Below are 20565 nucleotides of genomic sequence, written 5' to 3'. Positions count from 1 at the left end.
GCCAGGGGCCGCGCCAGGAAGATAACGTGGCAAGGATGTGATGCGGTGCAATGCGGTGCAAAGCGGTATTGACGTCGATGCCGACATGGACTGGAACCGACGGCAAATGCAAGACGGCAAGGCTATGCAGAGCTCAACTGTTGGGGACTACGCAGTCACCTTGCCATGTGGCTTCAGTCTCATGATTGACGACTGGAGGCACGACTCTGGTGGATAGATGCCGTAAAGGCAATTGCATACATCTCCACCTCGTCGCTTGATATTCAATTGCCGTTGCCGTTGTGGCTGTTGCTCCGTTCTGAGCCGTGGTTCCCGCCATCTGATGACAAACAACCAGACACTTGAACGCTTCAGTCCGGAAGATCCAAAACACCCCATGCTAGCATGTCAACGCCAGAGAAGAAGGGGAAGGTAAAGGGAGGAATGGGCTGATGCTGGGGCAGATATGGATACGGGTACACGAAAGATGGGCCGAACGGTTGGGGTCACGAGGACCCAGCGTCGATGAACGCCGATTTTGGGGTGATTTGCACCAATCCCTGTTGACTTGTTTCTCGTCCCTTTTATTTCGAGCCGGCCGTACGATGTAGACATGCTTAACCGGCCGGCCTCGTCCCTGCACCTCGGCGTTGAAGTCCGTTTGCAAAAGAGCAACGGCGCGAACCAGAGGCCCAATCGGCCCAGAAATCTTTACATACACACAATATACACTATACTGCAATTGCGTTTGTTCTATTCATTGGTACTTTGTATACGTTGAAAGTCCGCAGGACGAGGCTCCTCACCGTGCTCGTATATACGGTAATGCACACGACAGACCCCTGTTCCGGCTCGGGCAGGCTACCCGAACGAGCTCCTGTTGCCGCCTGCTCGTGTAGACATTTTCTTGGCATGCGTGCAGCGTGTCTTCATATACGGGCATCGTTTCCCAAAAGTCAATAAATGGTCAGCAATCCCTGGCATTGTGCCAAAACCGCCCACCGGATAATTCTGGGTCGTGTTGCGTTTCAGTCAAAAGGGGCATCTCTCGATATAGTGACGGAACTTATGTACTGTAACACGACGTCCGGCTTCAGATATCCGCGCAACTCCTTCTAAAAGGGGATTTTGCGCGGGGGGTTTGCACGCTCAATGCGTCATCCGGACAAGCGAGCTCGAGTTGCTATCAAGCTCTGGTAATGTGCATGGGTCAAGCATGACCAAGAATTTGCTTGCATGATAAGCAACACCAGAGAGCGGATATCAGAGATTATAGTGATTCTTGAATGCCTTCATACCATAGAACACGTTTAAGAGCTGGAATAGAGTGTTTGGCTTCAAGGCTCGTCAATGCCATTTACCCCTGTGCTGTAAGGGGCATCGGTCCTCATGTATTTCTATTTCATTCGAGTTCGAGTCTTGGTTCTCCCTTTTCTCCAAGGATTTGTAGTTTTCTTGCGCGTCAGTTTTCCTAAAGCCCGCGAATAATGACGGCCAAGAGTGTACAGAGTGAATATTTGATATATGTTCGTCATCATTCATCCGGCACAGCCAGTATTGATCATGGCCGAGACTGCCATCAACCACCACCGCCCTTTCACTCCATCGTGTAATACATGCCATGGCCGTGGTGGCTGCCGCTGTGACTGAGCAAGTCCAGCGTAACGCTGAGCACATTCTTGACATGGGCCTCGAGGCCAGCAACCTCGCTGTTGACGGCGCCGACAATCTCGGCAATATGTGACCTGCCGCCCGACGACAGCCCGCGCGTCGATGTCAGCGGCTGGTCAAGCACGGCGCGGGCCAGAGGCGGCATCCTCTTCTCAATCTCGCGCAGCGACTGCGAGAGCAGCTGCACCAGCACCGACGTCTGGATGGCCGGGGCGACGACCGTGGCCGGCATCAGCGAGCCAATCTGCACGCACGGCAGCAGCGCCAGCAGCGCCGCCTGGTCGCTTGAGCTGACCATGTCGTGCAGCCGTGTCGCGATGGCGTCGACGTTGTGCAGGATGCGCGCGTAGCACGCCGTCACCAGCAGCATCGTCGTCGTCCCGGAGCCGCTGCTCGCGCGCCTGCTGCGGTCCGGCGCCGGAGACGAGGATGATGACGACGAGGACGGAGGGGACGAAGATAGTCGGCCCGATGTCGAGGCAATGAGCGCCATGATGATGCTCAGCAGCATGTTGGAGGCTCTTGTGGTCAGGTCTATCGTCTTCTGGAGCCCGTCGACCTCTTCTACCATGACGACGGCGCAGGGACCCTCGAATAGACTCTGCTGCAACTCCAACAACTGCCGCTGCGGGTCGTCGTGGAATCCCGGCCGCGGCCCATCGTCCACCAACAGAGTCTCGGGCGGACACGGACCCATGGTGTAGAGGCAATAGTCGTCGGTTGTGGATGCAGGGGTGATGAGATAGTCAGGCTGTTCAGAGCACATGTCAAGCAGCATGGAGGCAGCCAGCGACCCGTCGTTGGGGTAGTCCGAGTCCAAGTCGGCCATCATGAAGGCCTCGTCGTTACCAGATGCAGGGGTGATGAGATAGTCTGACGACAGGGGCTCAGGCATGGCCGCAAAGATTGGCGAGGCGGACAAGGGCGTCATTGTTGCCGTGTTCAAAGGCCGGTCTGCAATGCCCAAGTCAGCAAAAGTTGACTGCTTTCGCGGGCCAAAGGTTGCCTTCAGGGGTCATATGGGCAGTACCTACCACCGCATGCGTCGAAGCCTGGGCTCGTATCTAGACAGACTGGCGGAGTGGGGGGCCTCGAGACATTGGCTAAAGACTCAAAGGTGTCGTGGGCATGCGCAGCCACCGTTATGGTCGGCGGCGTCATCGGCGTCAGGGGCGAGACTTGATGCCGGTCTTGGTCGTTGCTCGTGCAAGCCGGCGATGGCCGCCGCGGCTGGCTGCTCGGCTTGCTGCCGCTTGCCGGCCTCCCGAGCCGGAGGGGCGGACTGTAGGTGCATCTCTCGCCGGCCTTGACGCACCGTTGGCAGGCCCGGCCGTGGTTGGAGGCTCGACTGCACCGCAGCTTTTGGCGGTGGCAGCGGTCACAGGCCAGCCGTTCGAGTCGACGCTTGGGGCCGTCCATTCGTTCTCCCGCCTCCCTGATATATACTAGTATATTATACTGGTGTATAGGCGTGTGCGAGTGAGAAGGGCCTTGGAACAGGCAGCAGCGCCAACCAAAGTCTAAACTCGGCAAACTGTGGAGTACAAGTAGAGTTTGGCTCCAAGAGTAACGCTGGAAAGTTTAAAGAGCTGCGGAGGAGGAGAGACGGAACGGGCCTCCCTTATATTGCAGCGGGCTTGGCTGGAATGGTAAAGGCATCGACACAACATGTAGTCGCCATGCCACGACGCCAAGCTTGAGCATCATGCGGTGCGAGGTCCGTCAAAGTGGTACTCGCTGTCATCGATTGCGTCGCGGCGGCCCTCGGCGCGCAGACTGGAGCCTCGAGCCGTCTGCGCCCCCGTTGCGGTGGAGCCGGCGTTCCATTCCTCTTCTGTGCTCATTCGTCGACGGCTTTTGGTTGGAGTGAGATTGTCAATCAATATCTGCCCATTGTTTGGGCCACGGAGCAATGTCGTCCTGTGCCTGGGCCCCGGTGGGCTCAAGCTCCACGGGCAAGCCACGCCTCACCCATCACCGGCTCTATGTACCTATTCGTGGGGCAGGTTGTAATGCCATATATATAGGTCGAAAAAGGGGACGAGGGGTCGGCACCAAAGGTCCAGTTTCCGTAGTTATCGAGCCACCTGAGGCGTCGAAACGGGTGCTGAAGCCGCCGGTTGCGAGGGACTTTTGCCCCATGGCAAGGCAATAATAACAAGGGCCACTAGGCCTCGTCAGTCACGACTATTTGAAGGAATTCACCCCTGGACCCCGAGCCATGCTTACCGCAAGGTATCATTGACGACTGCGGCCAGTGGGGGCGGGCGCCTTCATTTACGGGTCTCGCCGCCGCCCGAGGGCCGAGAGACTGAAGTCTGACAAGATTCGTCCGAAATGCTCTTCATCGGGGCACCCGCGGGTCTCGCCTGGCTATGGGGAGTTGTCCCCATACTGGAAGCCCACTGATCCTCGGACACCCCTCCTCGTGATGCATCCCGAACCGCAAAATCCTCAGGTCATGGGCCGCCGGCAACATCCTCGCCTTTCCATACACTCGCTTGAGATTGGCAAAATGCCACTTTGGACGTTTCATTATAGGACCGCGGCACATGGGGTGCATAAGCGCCTCCCACGCGCGGTCTGCATGCACGTCTGCTACCCGCTCCCTATTCGTTAAGCTTAACAGGGACACATGGAGCATTTACTGTAGCGTCTGTCCCAAACTAGAGAAGAACGGCCACTACATGCGTGCATGCATTGGTATTTTCCTCGTGTTCTTCCAGACCAGCCTGGTGTTGCGAGCAAGAGTCGTTATCATGGCAACAGACTAGTTCTCAACTCTTGCTCCAGATAGGCCTTGCATCGCCAGTCATCTTGCTTGGCTAGGCTTGGGGGGCAAGGAAACGATTGTCATTTTTATTGCTCCTCAATATCCCCAATTCTTTACTCTCTACCCCTGAGCTCCTGCAGCAGTCTTGAGCTCAGGTCGAGCCGGTGAGCTTCAAACCGGAGAAGACACACGCTGAGCAGCTGATGAATGGGCAACATCAATTTGAGTTTGAACACGTTGACATGCAACCCGGATCGTCGAGTATATATACTGTCCAGAGCGAACCAGCCTCTCCAACTGTCAAAAATGAAGGGAGATGAGCAATCCTGACAATGCGACAGGATTCACGTTCAATCGTGCCACGGCACATCCTTATACTCCGGGTCCCGGTTCGGCCAGGCGCACATCTTCATGGTGTAATCCACCAGCGACCCCTCGCCGCTGGGCCAAGTGGCCTGTATGAAAGAGGTCATCAAGTCCAATCCATTCAGCAGAGTCCCGCTTGTCCACAGTTTGCCGTCTCTCGCCCAGCGCCTCTCGACCCACTGCGTGCCCGTGGCCTTTTGCCGCAGCTCCTTGAGCATGAAGCGAGGCGCCGTGGCCGTCTTCCCCTCAAGGATGCCGGCCCGGAGGGGAGCTTCGATGCCGGCGCAGACGGTGATGAAGGCGGAGCATTCCTGATAGCTCTTGCGGATAAAGGCGAGCTCGGCTTCGGTGATTTCGGGCTGGAAGGAGGCTCCAATGAGGACAATGTCCAACGGCGGACACGTCTCGAATGAGTCCTGCAAGTGCCAAGGTCAGTTTCCCGAGTACTTGGACATAATGGGGGCATTTTTTTACTGTTGCTGCAAGGGACATGTTACTCGTGAGGCGACTTGGTTGAGTCTTTCCTGTTTCCGAAACCCAGTGAAACTGAGTGTCAAGCGCCTGCGCCTTCTGCTCCGGGGAGATCAGGGAGTCGGGGAGGAGGTCGACAAATGGTTTGCTAATTCCGTGAATGAGATCGACGGGGCCGACGTCCAGCACCTCGGTGAGCCTAACACGGAACATTAGTCTCCCAGAGCTTCGGCGACTCGAAGACGAGCTTGGGGAGGGACATGGGCTGACCCTCCAAGCAGAATAACACCCACGCGAATGGTGCGATCTAGGTTGGCGAGTTCCACAGACATGTCGACGGGAGAATCACATGAACTGAATGGCGATTAAAATGGGTCCTATCGATGAGATTGTCCAAACCGCGTTGTTGTTGGCCTCCACTTCTATCCGATGGAAGCGAGCCTCTTTTATAAACGACATGCGGTTGTATATCCAGAAGACGTCGGGAAAGGGCAGATTGACCCCCCGAGTGCCCGAGCTTTGTCATCAGTGGAACAATGCTGCATATCCGAACTGCCGGGCAATTCGCCTTGCCTTTGATCAAGGCCAAAGTCAAAGTCTGCAGATTAGCATTTGCCCAAGCCACGGACACGGGGCCGGCGATTGGCGTCTCGCCGGGGAGGAGCCGAAGGTCCGGGCCGGTTCGGAATCCGGTTTCGGGCCTCCGTCCCGGTACCGAATCAAACATCAAGGCACTGTTGCGAGTGCGCGTGAGCACCGGCTGCCCCAAATGGGCTTGAAAAACTGCGACTTGCTTCTACCTGGCATCCAGTCTTGTTGAAGCCTGAATTTTTTCCATGCATCGATGCAGCAGCCAACACACCAGCCGTTTGGACCCGCCGAGGGCCTTTCCATGCTGCACATATGTACGAAGTATGAATATCTACCCTTACCAGCGCTCTGTGATGCGACAGTCTCGTGCAAAAGACACAAGACACACTCCCATTGGAAGCCAGCACGTCGTCACCGAGCATTGCATCGGCCAAAGGCACGAGGATGGCCCGGATGAAAAGCAGCACGGGCTTCAAGGATACAACGCGACTCGGTCTGGTAGCTCTACAGAAGTGTCCACCTCGCAAGAGCGATAAATCCGTTGTTGACTCACTGTACGTAGCCGGGAGGGCCCAACTGCTTTGCCTCGTTGCCTTGCTAAGGCAGAAGGGGACGGGCCGGGCCTCGCGCCGACGAGCGGCGATCGGCGCTCGTCACGTATTGACTCAGTACCAAGTACGAAGTACAAGACACCGTTGTGTCGAGAGAGCCAGCCGTCAAGTGCCGTAACGCATCCGAATCTCGTAGTCCTTTGATTCGTGCCATGCTGTACACGGCTCACGCGAAGACCAGGACATACTCGGAGCACCCGTACTGGATGGAACCGTGCGGCCCAGAACGGCAGTGGACAAAGAACGCGTCGGAACCCGATGGCAGTCCTTCTCCGTGCTGCCCTCTCGGGAACCTATCAACGATGGATTCGCCCTCTAGTAGTGTGTAGGTGCGTCTGGCAGGACGTTCCAGCAACCGAGGGCTCGATGGCGCGTGACCGAAGCGGGATGCGCAGACTTGTTGCGTACTGCGGGGGAAAGGCAGCATCGAGCAACAAATCAACATAAACAGCAAATCCGTGCCAGCCACGTACGTGCTTGGTGCTGGGGCATCATGACGGACCGGTACGAGGCAACTAAGACGAGGGCCAGGGGGCGTGTCGAACCGTGAGAGGACGGAAACAAAACTTGGCGCTCGCCATGCCTTGCCATGCTCTGGAAGGGATCTGACCACGATTCCGTTGAACCATGTACACACTGTACACAGCGTCTCGGCCCCCAGGCCATGCGTCCTTGTGGGCGTAATATGTGCCCAGTTTACGTACACGAGCAGTCGCGTGTTTGGTGTTCGAGTCAGCAACCCCCCTTCCTGCCGAAGAACAGATGGCTGAGAGAACAGGGACAGATCAGCAACAAGCTGAGGGCGCTGGCGGGTCACGGTGACGACAGAGCCGGCCGTGCCGCACCGTGTCCGGTACTTGACAGTGTTTGCTGCGGCTTTGGCCCAGTTCTGGCCCTGGCACATGTTGTGCAACAGGGGTAAGCAAAGCAAGCTTGTTTTGTTTTGTTTTGCGCCGCCGGCCAGCCCACCCAGCGAGCAGCCGCAGTTGCGCGAGAGGCGAGACGAGAATGGGAGCTGTCCCTGAATCCTGAGGTTCGCATCACATCCTCACCCTTTTTCCCTCTTCACTTGATTCACCCGCTTTCTTTGGTGGCCGCCTTGTTGCTCTGTCCGTCGCTGTACCAAGCGAACCTGCGTAACGTCATGAGATGGCAACGACTGTCCGCGCTCGTGGGTCTCTGTCGGGTGCGTTGGCGGGCATGCGTGCCCTGTGGCTGTGGGGGGTGGTTACCGAGCTCTTGGGTAAGCAGCGTGTGCGACGAGCAGGGAAGCGGCGCAGCTGTTGCATGCTCAGTAGCGGGCGGGCGACTGCTGAGACATCGACAGCTCCACGGCCTTGGAAAACCTGTTTGGCGGGCGATGCCTTGTGTGCTGGTCGGAGAAGCAAAGAAGAGCGAGACGACGCGGAGGGCTCCGGACTAGGGCTGTTCCTAAACATGGCGGGGATCGGGCGCGATGTGCTCCACAGTACAAACAGCTCGTGAGCCACGGGACGACGAGGTACCTTATTGGTATCTCTTGATGGAAAGGTACCTAGATGCCCCGGTGCGCGCGATTTGCGATCAAGTCACACTGTACGGGCGGTCTCACGAGAGGTGTCAGTCAGCGGGCTGGCGCCCGAAGCAGCTTGGGCCATTGGTACTTGGGTACGGATACCTCCGGCCAGGTGACAGGTACCTAATATATCTAAGGTCCGTAACGGATACCTAGGTAGGTACCTTGGCGTCCTAAACGAGGGTCGAGCGCCCAATGGCCGTTGGAGTTGCGTCGTAAGTCACTCACTGTCTTAGGTAAGGTACCGGATATGCTGGGTATGCTGGGTACCGAAAGAGGCAGGCACCTACCGGTACCACATGGGCCACATAGCGGCGCTCGGGAAAGTCGGACCCGGTGCCACGCCCTGTACAGTGCTGGTGATGAGCGGAGCCCCTCTGTGAACGAAGGACTGGACCAGACCAGCAAGTCACTACTCTAACTACATCTCGGCCCCGATGCGCCGCGTTGCTTCAGGCACATGTCTACAGTACATCAAGGACCAGCCAATTGTGCGGTGGACAGAAAAGCCTGTCTGTCAGACACACACAATCAGCTGAGGTGCTCAGCCATCTCAGCCATGTACAGAGGTACCCACCAGCAGTGGCTGTCGCCCAGGTGCTGGGGCCACCCTGGCTGGCATTGCTTGTTTGTGCTGGTGTGTGAGGCGTGCATGTGTGCATGTGTGCATGTACGGGTACGTGTGTGTTGTGCTGTGTTATGCTGTGTTGGGCTGGGTTCCCGTCAGCAGCAAGAAACAAAAGGAAAAATCGTCTCGCTCTCGCTTCCTGTCGCGGATTCATTTTCGTGGCCATTTTCTTCTCTCCTCTTCCATCCTCCATCCGGCCAACCGCCCGCCGTCCTACCTACAGCATGTACTTACTTAAGTACCTACCTTGGTAGTCTCCAGCCTCGGCTACCTGGGCGTGCACATTCGGGCATGACAGGGGACAAAGTGCTCCGGAGTCGACGTCGTCCATGCCCGCACTGGCGCACTAAGCAGCCCAGGGCGCTAGCTACAGTAACAGCTCACACTGTACGTGACCTTCAGCAAGCAGGTACCGCTGCTCCATTTCGCGAGTACGTGTGCTGGACCACCGCCACCACCACCACCACCACCACCACCACCATCATTTCCACGACGACTTCATCCGCCTTTCGCTGCAGCCCGGCTAGTGCTGCACAGCACCCTGTCCGTACCTTGAGCCAGCCTGTGCCACGACGACAAATTGTCCCATCCGAGTCCCGCCCAATCACCGCACCCCTTCGTCCTCATCGTCCCTGCTCGCTTCCGTAGCCTAGGGCTGCAGCCAACGTCAACACCCACCCGCTCCTCCTCTCGTCGCCTCATTTGCTCCGCATCTCGCACTCTGATCCGCGCAACGGGCCTCTCGGGGCTCCACGCCCGTCTTCACCCCTTCCCATTACCACCGTGGTTGCCCTGTCGCGTCGCAAGTGTCCATGACGAGCCAACCACGATGACACTGCCCTCGACCGACACCACCACCACCTGTCTCTGACCCAGTCCAAGGCTCGTCCCGCGGGCATGCATGCTCCGGAACAGCTCTACGCCTCTCCCGCCATCATGGACAAGTCATCAGCCTCGACCGGCGGCGCCCAAACCGCCACCACGATCACCGACAGCGTGCCGAGCCCCCAACCTGACACCCGACCGCCCATCACCTCCACCACCACTAGCAGCCAAACGTCAAAACAATCATCCACCTCAGCCTCCCTCAATCACTCCCCCGCTGCCTCTCGAGACGCTTCCCCGTCCCGCAAGCCTCGGCGAACAGCTTTGACCGGCAGTGCCAGTCAATCGCGCAGGAACAGCCAGCAGGACCTGAGCCCTACCCGCCAAGCAAAGTCGACTTGTACCGAGCCGTCATCGGCTGCCGCTCCCAGCCTGCGCTCGACCACCAAGGAGCCTCCGATCCTTTCGCCCACGCCGCAGAAGCCCCCGGCCGTCCAAGACTTGAAGGACAGCCATCGCTGGCCCGTCTCGCCCCGTCTACGATCGCCTCCGCCACAGTTGAGCAAGCTCGGTGTCACGTCCGCGCGTCGCAGCGAACCACACGACCCTCCTCTGATCAACATTCAGCGACCCAGCCCATCGCCCCAGCTACCAGATTCACTGCAAAACTCGTCCGAAAACGATTCCGATGAGTCGCACATGCAGTCGGGCATCAGAACCCCCGTCTGCGGCGCGTTGGAAACCGTGCAGGAAGTCAGCCAGAACAACTCGCCCGCGCACGCGGCCGATGCCTCGCTGTTAGAGCATGTCAAGGAGAAGCTCGCCACCCCGGGCAACCCTCCCGACAGTGCCCTCAGTGACGGCGGTCTAGCGCTCAATAACAAGACCTACAACATGCCCGGGCCCCCGGGTAGCGGAGATGTGGGCGGATCCAGGCCCGAGTCCCGACGTCCTTCGTCGGTTCCGCCGCCGCCGCCGACCCTCGTCTCCCGGCAGTCTAGCGCCATGTCAACCAAGCAGGCCAAGTCCAAACCGGAGGGCTCAACACAGAACATGACGGTCGAGACAGAGACGGTGCCCAGCGTCCCCCAAGTCGTCCTGGCGACGGGAACAAAGGCCGAGGCCGCCAACGGAACCCTCAAAACCAAGCCAAGCGCCGAGACCATCAGGCCGAAAAGGGAGAAGAAGAAACCGGCGCGCAAGCAGCCTGCGGTCAACTCGGGGACAGGTAGGACATCCGGGTCAGCGCATCCGGCAAAACCGTGCTAACATGACTTAACCAAAGGGTCTTCCAAAGCCGACATCTTCGAGGCAAAGATTGCCAACGCCGTTGACGAAGCCAACACCTCGGATTCGGAAGAAACCTTTGTCTATGATTCCAATCCTCCAGACAACACTGAACGTTCGACTCGTCGCTTTCACTCCCGCACCCCCAGTGCGACTTCCATGGTCAGCCAGGCGGACCGACCAAACTTGCGGTCCCTCTACGGGGTCTTGGAAGGCGGGAGTCATGGTCACGGTCACGGGCCCGTGCCCAAGAAGAGTATGAAGTTTGTCAACACGTTTGGGGGTAACGCGAGCGATAGCTTGACGCCCGGGGACGAGGATGGAAAGGGGACCGGGCGAAGCACCGGCGGCTCTGCGCGCGGTACCCTGCGACACCATCACCACATAGGCAGATGGGGCCGGCAACCCGGCAACGGCCATGCGTCACTGTTCGACAACGAGTCGCCGTTCCCAAACGCAGCCAAGTCCAAGCTCGCGGGCAACACCTCGCGCAATTCGTCGGGCCCGACGAGCCCGAGAAACTACCACTCGGCGCGTGGACAGTTTGGCACCAAGCGATCTGCGATGCAAATGTCGTCGAGCTACGATCTGGACGACACGACAGGCGCCGACGACGAGCGAACACCTCTGATTGAGACGGCGCGTTCTTTGAGGGGCAGCCGAAGCAGGCGCGGGCCGCATAGCTTACGGCAGGCGGAATCCCAAACCTACACCAGGCGATCGTCATACCTAAATCGATTCGCGGCCTGCCTTGTCTTGACCATGATGTTCCTGCTGGTCATCACCGGTGCCATAGGTTTCATGTTCGCCACGTCGCAGCCCATGACCGGCATCGAGATTGTCTCCATCGGCAACGTGGTCACGAGCGAGCAGGTGTTGATGTACGATCTCACGGTCAAGGCACATAACCCCAACATCGTGGTGGTGACGATTGATCGGGCGAACCTGGAAATATTCGCCAAATCCAAGTACGCAGACGAGGACTCGAAACGGCGGAAGCATCATCATGTGTCGGACAGATTGCATGCCCGAGACGACCCAGCGAACGACCCGCCCCTGAGGCCCGGCGACGGCGATAGTGACAGTCGACCAAATATTTTACTCGGCCGCGTCACGGTGTTTGACAGCTCACTGACTTTCGAAGGTTCCCTCTTCCACCAGGGAACGTCATCCTCGACGGGACAGATGCAGCTCCCGAGTCCCGGGAACAACACCGTGGATGGTTCGGAGCGGTGGAACAACATTTATCAACACGAGTTTGACCTGATTGTCAAGGGTGTGGTTAAATACAGCCTCCCCTTGAGCGCCCACGTTCGCAGCGCAACAGTGTCGGGGCGAACCACAGTCAAGCCAAACTCTGCCAACAACCCATCTCCGAAGCCGAACATCACCGTCTCGGTCGCGTCATGACGCGAAGCCGTCGCTTTCAGTGGATCTTCTTTTTCGAACCCCGCTTTACTATCATTCACTGCCTTGTGTTTTTTGAGCGTGCGTGCGGCATCTGGAACAGCCCCGGCGTTGGGATTTTTTCTTCCGACCTCATCTCATCGTCCATTTGAAATGGAGGGTAGGATGTGACCTACTGACGCAACTTTTCCTTTTCTTTTCCCCAGCTTGGGCTATAGACCGGCAAGAGATCATTTACGCGCCCAGAGGCATACTGAGCCGCCGGGGATCGCTTCTTGAAGGAGTGCCCGAGGTTAAGGTAGATGAAGTGCCTACAATGCCGACTGATTAATCTGGTGCTGCAAGCTGGATGGCGAAACCAGGAGAAAAGCAACATGCAAAGCGAAGGGTGAATGCTACACATGCCCTCCCCCTTTTTGTGTGGAATTTGGGGAACGGTGGCGGGGGTTTCTTTTGTGCTTGCGACAATAGATGACAAAAAGCGGCAACCATGGTCTGTACCTATAACGGCTTTTACGACGACAAGCGCAACGTGAGAGACGGTGGCGGCGGACGGCAAGAGTGCGGGAGAAGAGCGAGGCGGCGTTGGAGGAACCGCTGGAGTTGCACGTCATCGCGGCCGCGGGTGGTCGAGATAGAGAGAATGGAGAGTAATTTGGAAAGGCAGTCTCCTTGGCGAGTGAAGCGTGCTGCGCATTGTCACTCGGCATGCATTCGGAATTGGGTGTCGCCAGCAGCGCCTGCTGTAGAAGAATTGTATTGCTGTAGGACCAAGAGATGCGCTCCAAACATGCCCGTTGAACGCCGTCCCTCCAATCGTGATATCTTGCCTCTAGCCATGTCATTTTCCCACTCCAGATCAAAAAGGCTCCCCGGCGCCTAGGAAAAGTGTATGCCCTCCTCGTTAAAAGCAAACAGCAGCCGCAGAAAGTCGTTTTCGTCACACTTGCCGGAGCGTTTGTCGGCCAGCTCCGTCACGTCCTCGAGGACCTTGCGGATCTTTTCGCGGACCAGCTCCGCCACCTTTGTCTTTTTGCGCTTGCTCTTGGTCTTGGGGGCAGACGAGGCGGCCGAGCTGCGCAGCTCCTTGAAGAAGTCGGGCGCCTCGTCGGCAGCGTCGTCGTCGACGTCCATGTTGTCGGCATCCGCGGCCCCGTCCTCGGCCATGTCCAAGACGGCGTCGGCGTCATCCTCGACAAGACTCTCATCCACAGAGACGCCGTTCATTGCGCACCAGGTGCGGTAATTCCTCTCCACCATGGCGAGGACCTCCTTGGTGCCGAGCCAGCTGGCGCGCAGCGTCTTGTTCTTACGGACGAAGCAGACGCGCAGGAGACCGTCCCACTCGTCCCAGCTAACGTTGGGGCGGTCCTTGCCCATCTTTGGCTCGATGCGAACGACGGAGGACTCGACCTGGGGCGGAGGCTTGAAGTTGTTCTTGCCGACCTTCATGACGTGGGTGATTTTGGCCCAGAACTGGGCGTTTACCGAAAGGCGGCAGTAGAGGGTGTCGCCGGGGCGGGCGGTGAGACGGAGGGCGAATTCGCGCTGGAACATGAGGATTGAGGTGCGCGGGGGGTTGGGCATGGCAAGGAGCTTGAAGACGAGAGGGGACGAGATCTGCAGACGGAGAGGTGTTAGCATGAGGGGGGGGCGCATTTACAGGTAGAAGGGTGTAGGGAGAGCTTACTTGGTAGGGGGTATTGGAAATGCAAACATCAAACGCAGGCAACTCCGTCTTGATGACATCGCCCAGCAAAACCTCCAACTTGCGCTGCTCCGGCTTCCCCTGCACGCGCTTGGTCACCTCCGCCGCCATCCTAGGATCCAACTCGACACAGATGCACTTCTTTGCCTTTTCCAGGATGCGCACCGTCAAGTTGCCCGTGCCGGGGCCGACCTCGAGGACGGTGTCTGTGGGTTTGAGGTAGGCCTTGTCGACAATGGCGTCCGAGACGCCGGGGTTCTTGAGGATGTGCTGGCCGACGTTTGTGTTGAATTTGAAGACGTTGTTCTTGCTGCCGGATGCGCCGCTGCTCTTGCCGCCGCCCGGCCGCTCGTAGGGCGTGCCGCCGGCGCTGCTGCGCTTGGCTTGCTTGGTTTTTGCCATGGTGGTGTCGTCGGTTGGCGGGATTCGTTGGTGGTGAGGGGCGGCGGTGACTGGGAAACTTTTCGAGGTGGTCCAGTTTATCGATAAGAGAAGGGTGCGGCGAGCTTCCCGCGGTTTACCCGGAGTGTATCAGGCTTCGTCATCTTGACCTCTCCTAACAATTGCTTCAAGCCAGCCGTCGACTTGGCCTGCGCCATGTTGCCCTCAAGTCGCACCGAGTCACACCACAGCTCGGCGCCGCCAGCCGCTTATTAGTTGAGCAATTCCAGCGGAGAGCGGGCGGGGAACAAGTCGTTCCGGCCAACAAAACGCCTCTAGTTAATGGAGAGGGTGCATTGTGAATCGCGCCGCAGCTACGGATACAGACTACCAGGCCAAACCAACTCCAATGCTTCCTGCCGCCGCGAGGGTAATGTCAAATAAACAGTGAGAGACAGACATGCTGCCTCACTACTCCAGATCCGCCGCCACCAGCTTCAGGATCTGCTCGGTCCCCTTGCGCGCATTCTTGGGGCTCTTAGCCACCGCCTGCCACGCCTCGCCGTGCCGCGGCTCGTTCTGCACGCACTTGCCCACCACCTCGCCGCGCTTCTCCTCGGTGCCGTGCTGGCAGAGGAAGCGGTAGTACCAAGCCCAGCTGTCGCCGCAGTCCGGGTCCAGCACCAGCGCCTTCTCGAACCAGTTCTGCGCCTTGTCCAGCTTGCGGTCGCCCCAGAAGATGCGCGCCACCCCGACAAACAGCAGCGGGTCGTTGTCAATCTTCTTGATGGCCTCGAGGCTGCGCGGCTTGCGCTGCGTTCGCGCCTCCAGATGCCAGATTTGTTCCACCCAGAGGAGCCCGCTCTTGGGCACCTCTTGCTGCGCCCGCGCCATCATCGACTTGGCCTGCGCCATGTTGCCCGCCCGCCGCTCCAGCCGTACCGACTCGCACCACAGCTCCGCGTTTTTGGGCGCCGCCAGCCGCGCTCGGTCGAGGATGGATCGTGCCTTGACCATTGAGCCCTCTTGCTCCTCGAGCCGAGAGTAAAGCAGCCACAGTGGCGCCGACTTGGGCACAGCCTTGACCCCGGCCGCGTACGTCTCCCGCGCCTGGCCCGGCTTACCCTGATCCTCGTAGATTTGTCCTTTGAGCATCCACAGCTTCGCAGAGGCCGGGAACAGCTGCAGCGCCCGCAGCACCATGTCCAGCGCCGCGTTGTCCTGCCCCTCCACCCGCTCGAACACGACGCTCTTCATCCATACCCGGTCCGTCGGCGCCTGTTCGCGTGCAATCTCCAGTAGCTGTCTCGCCTGCTCCACGTCGCCATTTTCCGACTCGAGTTTGACGGCCGACAGCCAAATGTCTTCGTTGTTGGGGTTTTGGTGAAAGGCCCGCTTTAGGACCAGCCGCGCGTTGTCTACCTCTCCTGCCTGCCACTTCTCCTTGGCCAGCATCATCCACAGCTCCTCGCTCTTCGGGCACGCCTCCACGGCCTTTTCCAGGAGTTGCCACAGCGAGGCTCTGGTCCCGTGGGTCCTCTCGAGGTCTGCGGCCGCCATCCACGTCGACCGGCTTTGCACAAATACGCGTAGCGAATAGGCATAGATGGCGCGGGCGGTTTCATATCGACCCCTGTTGATACTGCCTCTGGCGTCTTCCTTCCATATGTCTCTTCGGTCATCGTCCTCGTCCAGATTCCAGCCGAGCGTCTCGCGGATGATGCTCTCGCAAGTAAGCGTCGCCCCTTCTGCCTCGCACTTCTCCGCCTCGGCAATCCACTCTTCTCGACTCGGCATGGCGGATTCCTTGGCAAGCACTTGCACAGCTCGCTTCATGACGTTGACCTTGTCTCCCTGGCCGAGCTGTTCCTGCAACCGCGCGGCCGCAATCCAAATCTCGTGAGATGTCGGGACGGCTTTTCGCGCCCTGTTAAGCACCTTTTGGGCGTTCTCTGGCGTCTCCAGCCGGGCCAGCGCCAACCACAGATCCACCGAGAGGGGGATCAGCTCCGTCGCCTTGGCCAACATGAGCCTTGCGTCGTTGGGGTCGTCCTCTAGATTCACCGCCTCTTTCCAAAGAGCCTCCGAGTCCGACAGGTGGTCGAGCGCCTGGCGAACAACGCGCCTCTTGTTGCTGGCAATGTGCTCCAGTTTCATGGCCTCCACCCACAGCCGCACCGATCGGGGATTCGCCTCGATGGCCCTGCGGGCGATGATTTTTGTATTTGGGGACTCGTGGTTGAGTCGAATGTTCTCCAGCCATGCGTCCTCGCTCTGCGGGCATTGGGCACATCCCTTGTCGATGGTCTTTCGCGCGGCGACAATCTTGCCGGCCAGTTCTTCCAGCCGGGCAGCCGCGATCCATCCCAGGGCATTGTTGGGATTCGTCTTGACGACAGACTGAAGAAGCTCTCGCACGCGGTTGATGTCGCCGACCTGCGCTTGAGCCTCGTTCATCTGCATCTTGTTGAGGCTCGTGATGTACCCCTGCGGGTCGATGCTCGTCGCGCTGCCCGAGTCGCCGCCCGTGCTCTGCGATGCCTGCTCCAATCTTGACTTGAGAACCTTGTCGCGAGCCGCTCCAATGTCGGCAAAGTTGGTCATTGTGCCGTCCCCTCCGTCCCCGGCAGCTGTGGCCGTGCCGTCGTCGGCGACAGTCGTGCCCATCTCGGTCGAGTCTCGAGCGGCGGCTAATACGCTGTCGGGCACCGCGTAGAAGCGCTGGCGCAAGGCTTGCTTGCTTCTCCGATTTTTGCCCGTCAAATCTCCGACCTCGGGCAGGTTTGCCCACTCGTCATCCGTGACGGTCGAGAGGGCACGTTTGAGATCCGTGAACTGCTGTTGGATCTTGGGGTTGTTCCGCTCGTATTCCTCCCGCTCGGCCTTTTCGCGCTCTTCGCGCTGCCGCTTTCTCCGATCCATGCGCTCGTCCACCCAGTCCCATATGCGGTCTGCTTCCACGTCCTCCTTGTCGTAGACACCGCCAGCGAACAGGCCAACCTCGTTGTCTGGGTCTTGGAACCGTGCCTCGTCGTCATTGTTGTCGTCGTCTTCATCTTTCTTCTTGCTGCCCTTTCCGTCGGGCGCGATGCCCAGCTGCGCCGCACGCTTGGCGAGGGCCTCCTTGATCTGGTCCTCACTGGGCCCATCGCGAGCTGGACCAAGGTCGGATCTCGTGGTGAAGCCAGTAGCTCCTCTTCCAAGACCGGCGACGTAGTTTTCCGGCGCCGGCTGGCTCAGAAAGTCGCGCCGCGTCGTGGTCATCGTGATGCAAGGCGGTGCATTGTGGAGACGAAGTCAAGTTGCTGCCTCGAAGTCGCGACTTTGTAGTATTCCCCGGCACGTGCCTTGAGGCTTATCGATAAGCATCATCTGGTACGTAGAAGGTTCAGCGAGTTGGTGAGCTAGCCGCCAGCCTGCGCCACGTAAATACAGTGCGCCGCATGGCTTGTACCAGTGCCGCCTAAACGCCCCTGTGTATGTGCATGCAAGGCCAGAAGATGCCCGACTCGTGAGCTGTCAATTGAGCGGAAGCTTAGTCAAGCAAAAAGCAGTCGCGGTTCTCTTAGAAGAGCTGTGAAAAACCTACATTGCTTATATGGAACTCTAACTCTACAGCCGAACTTCCTCTTAACTTGGAACCTAACCAACCCCAACTGAAACCCCTCGTTGGCTATCTTGGGAAACTTCAAACTTGACCTGACCAACAGGTCAAGCTGGCCAAGGAACATGACTCCAAGCATAGGGATGGACGGGCCAAATTATAGTCGTTTTTGAGTGGTGCACAGTCAAGTTGACCAATGACTGCACACAGGTTGTTAGCTTGAGCTCTGCTAAGAGCAATACGCGCCTCGTGCCTTGTACGTTCCTTTACGAAGAGGCACCCGATGCAAACAAGGCTTCTTCTGGCCCACCGCTCTTGTCGTGATAATTTTCCACATTAGACTTCACACGGTTCTAAACTCGACACTCGAGCAAGAGCGCTGACGGGCTCAACACCGTGTCGGCCAACAAGACCCTCTCCCGGCCCCCAGTTGGTACTCGCGCAAAGGTGTTCGGCACATTACTCCTGATCCGTAGTACACCGAGACCTGCCAAGACTTGCACCCTGAATCTTTCCGTCCCTCGCCATTTCCACCGTCGTCTCATCCTTGTCCCTCGTGAGATGCGATGAATGGGGCGCGGCAAGCTTACACCACGACTCGTCCGTCGTACTGAGCATGGAGCCCACCAAGCACCAGAGGCTGTCCACTTTCAAATCTACTTGTTGCCGCCGAACCAGCTCGAGATGCCACCCTTGGCTTTGGCGGTGCCGTCCTCGACCTTTTGGTCAAACTTGTCGACGGCCTTCATGGCCTCTGCCTTGGCATCCTTGGCATAGGCCTCGGTGTTGCTCTTGAGCCTCGATGCTTGCTTATCCGCCTCGGACCACTGGTAGAACAAGACGTCAGCACCATCGTTCATGCAGCAGTGCCGTCTGTGTGGGGCAAGCGGGGTAGTCGGCATGGGGAGAAACGACAGGGGAGGACAAACAGCCTTGTCGAGCTTTGAGCCAGCTTCGGCGCCGTAGCCCTTGAGCTCCTTCTCAGCGTTGGGGGAGCTGCCAGGGAGTTGCGACTTGATGTTGGCCGAGGCTCGGTGGACGTCGCCTGAACAATGGCACGGTCAGCCAGCATGTCACGGGGCTCAACAAGTTCAAGGAGGGTCAGACGAACTCTCAAACTTGTTCTCGGCGGCCTTTGCGTTGCCGCCGGCACTGTAGAGATAGTAGCCGATGCCACCAGCGGCGCCGAGACCGAGGATGAGGGGCATTCGTGATCTCGACATGGTGGAAGCTTGCGTGAATGGGATTGGAGGAGTTGGGTAAAGGTAAGGGGCCTGGCGAAGGGGCCTGCGGCTCTTTTGCGTGCGAGTGGAAGGTGAGGTAGGAAAAGGTGAGGGAGGGGGCGGAGAGGAAGAGGACGATGACGAGGAGGAGGAGCTGCTGCAGAAGGGCGAGATGCGGAGATGACACAACGGTTCCTCTTTGGGCAAGGTGGTAACTGTGACGAGCCAAGACGAACCGCGGCTGGCAAGCTACAGTACAGGTGGGCGGACGGGACAGGTCCAAGGTACTTTTGGCGTGGCTACGTATTGCATCAAGCAATGCCATCTGCGGTGATTTTAGACCAAATACAGAGTATCTGTTGCTCACTCGACTGAGACAATCCGCGCTCGAAGCATCTCAATGGTTGCAGAAAATAAACAGCCCAATATACTTGCTGGCTATGATGATTGGGGAGGCTGGACACGGTAGCTGCGAGGATGACGTACGTAGGTGTGTTTGTTGTAGGTACCTACTGGACGGCAGGTACCGAGCACAGTGCAGCCTTGACCGTCGGGACAAGAACAGACTGATCTAAGTTGTAGGGTTTACACAGTGCTTCCCCAGAGAGCTACAGTGCGGGAGAAATGATACACTGCTCTGCTGCTTGCGCTCTGTGCTGTACGCCGTCCAGATCAGCCCGACCCACCGCGGACCAAAAGCTCCAGTCACTTCTCCTTGCTTCTTTGACGACTCTGAGGGCTGTATTATATAACATCATATAGTCAACGAGTATGATGACTCGGAAGGCGCCTCGCAAGTCCCTTGCTCGTGTTCGACCCTGTTCATTCAGAACCGGCTCTGTGCCGTAAGCAGCGCATGGCTGAGGTCCTCACTCGATGAACGAACAACTACTAATTCCAGGCAGCGAACCATAACAGTAGCAATGTAGGACTCGTTGCGGCGGGAGATGCGGCTGAGGTCTTGCGTCGCCCGTTGTTATGCAATTACGTCATCGAAGCCAGCTTCATCTGTATAGATAAAAAGGAACGGGCGGGGAACAAAGAATTCGTTCGCACCAAGTAGAGGGCAAGGGAGTGCAGTACATGACGGCAAGCCACCGCGACCAGGGAGACGGGCTGCGATTAATAAACTCTTTTCTCTTTACATACCTACATACATACTTCGAATGTACTGTCCCGTCTATAGGCGCCCACGCCTTCTGTAAGCATGGCACGCACCAACTGCACAGTAGTAGGTGAAGGTGGCCTTGCACGGACTTGCAGACGGGGCACGAGAATCGTACATGTACCCACGACAAAAGCAAGAGCCCTTTGACCCCGGTGCGCCTTGCTCAGGGTACTCGGCACCTGCTCTCGTCATCTCGTAGACGTACAGTGCGTGGAGAGCTCACCCGCCAGGTCCGCACTGTCTGGCTCCCATACCAACCGCGGTCTCTCTCCAATCCGGCTCCACGTCGTTCATCTATCTCCTCTGCACATTGTCCC

The 20565-nt window shown here is 58.2% G+C and overlaps 6 protein-coding genes across 6 annotated transcripts; 1 reads left to right on the top strand and 5 right to left on the bottom strand.

The window, feature by feature from the left end:
• Positions 1 to 1576: 1576 nt before the first annotated feature.
• Positions 1577 to 2581, bottom strand: HRG_09193 (uncharacterized protein; the record flags this gene model as incomplete). The annotated part of the gene is made up of 1 exon (XM_044867664.1): positions 1577 to 2581. One exon carries the CDS (start codon positions 2579 to 2581, stop codon positions 1577 to 1579), a length of 1005 nt encoding a protein of 334 aa, XP_044716924.1.
• Positions 2582 to 4773: 2192 nt separating this feature from the next.
• On the bottom strand, positions 4774 to 5592 carry HRG_09192 (DJ-1/PfpI family domain-containing protein; the record flags this gene model as incomplete). The annotated part of the gene is made up of 3 exons (XM_044867663.1): positions 4774 to 5205; positions 5264 to 5459; positions 5531 to 5592. 3 exons carry the CDS (start codon positions 5590 to 5592, stop codon positions 4774 to 4776), a joined length of 690 nt encoding a protein of 229 aa, XP_044716923.1.
• Positions 5593 to 9581: 3989 nt separating this feature from the next.
• HRG_09191 (vacuolar segregation subunit 7 domain-containing protein) lies at positions 9582 to 12167 on the top strand (the record flags this gene model as incomplete). Its single annotated transcript, XM_044867662.1, has 3 exons — positions 9582 to 10043; positions 10119 to 10698; positions 10756 to 12167. The coding sequence occupies 3 exons, from the start codon at positions 9582 to 9584 to the stop codon at positions 12165 to 12167; spliced, it is 2454 nt and encodes an 817-aa protein (XP_044716922.1).
• Positions 12168 to 13043: 876 nt separating this feature from the next.
• On the bottom strand, positions 13044 to 14274 carry HRG_09190 (ribosomal RNA adenine dimethylase domain-containing protein; the record flags this gene model as incomplete). The annotated part of the gene is made up of 2 exons (XM_044867661.1): positions 13044 to 13784; positions 13855 to 14274. The coding sequence occupies 2 exons, from the start codon at positions 14272 to 14274 to the stop codon at positions 13044 to 13046; spliced, it is 1161 nt and encodes a 386-aa protein (XP_044716921.1).
• A 450-nt stretch (positions 14275 to 14724) lies between these two features.
• On the bottom strand, positions 14725 to 17517 carry HRG_09189 (tetratricopeptide repeat domain-containing protein; the record flags this gene model as incomplete). The annotated part of the gene is made up of 3 exons (XM_044867660.1): positions 14725 to 15132; positions 15196 to 17408; positions 17460 to 17517. The coding sequence occupies 3 exons, from the start codon at positions 17515 to 17517 to the stop codon at positions 14725 to 14727; spliced, it is 2679 nt and encodes an 892-aa protein (XP_044716920.1).
• A 996-nt stretch (positions 17518 to 18513) lies between these two features.
• On the bottom strand, positions 18514 to 19080 carry HRG_09188 (calcofluor white hypersensitive protein; the record flags this gene model as incomplete). The annotated part of the gene is made up of 3 exons (XM_044867659.1): positions 18514 to 18684; positions 18787 to 18902; positions 18969 to 19080. 3 exons carry the CDS (start codon positions 19078 to 19080, stop codon positions 18514 to 18516), a joined length of 399 nt encoding a protein of 132 aa, XP_044716919.1.
• Positions 19081 to 20565: the final 1485 nt, after the last annotated feature.

Source organism: Hirsutella rhossiliensis, assembly GCF_020360975.1.
Source record: "Hirsutella rhossiliensis strain HR02 chromosome Unknown scaffold00012, whole genome shotgun sequence".
NCBI classification, from domain to species: Eukaryota; Fungi; Ascomycota; class Sordariomycetes; order Hypocreales; family Ophiocordycipitaceae; genus Hirsutella; species Hirsutella rhossiliensis.
Note: the sequence above shows the minus strand (reverse complement) of the source record. Positions and strands in the feature narration are given on the sequence as shown.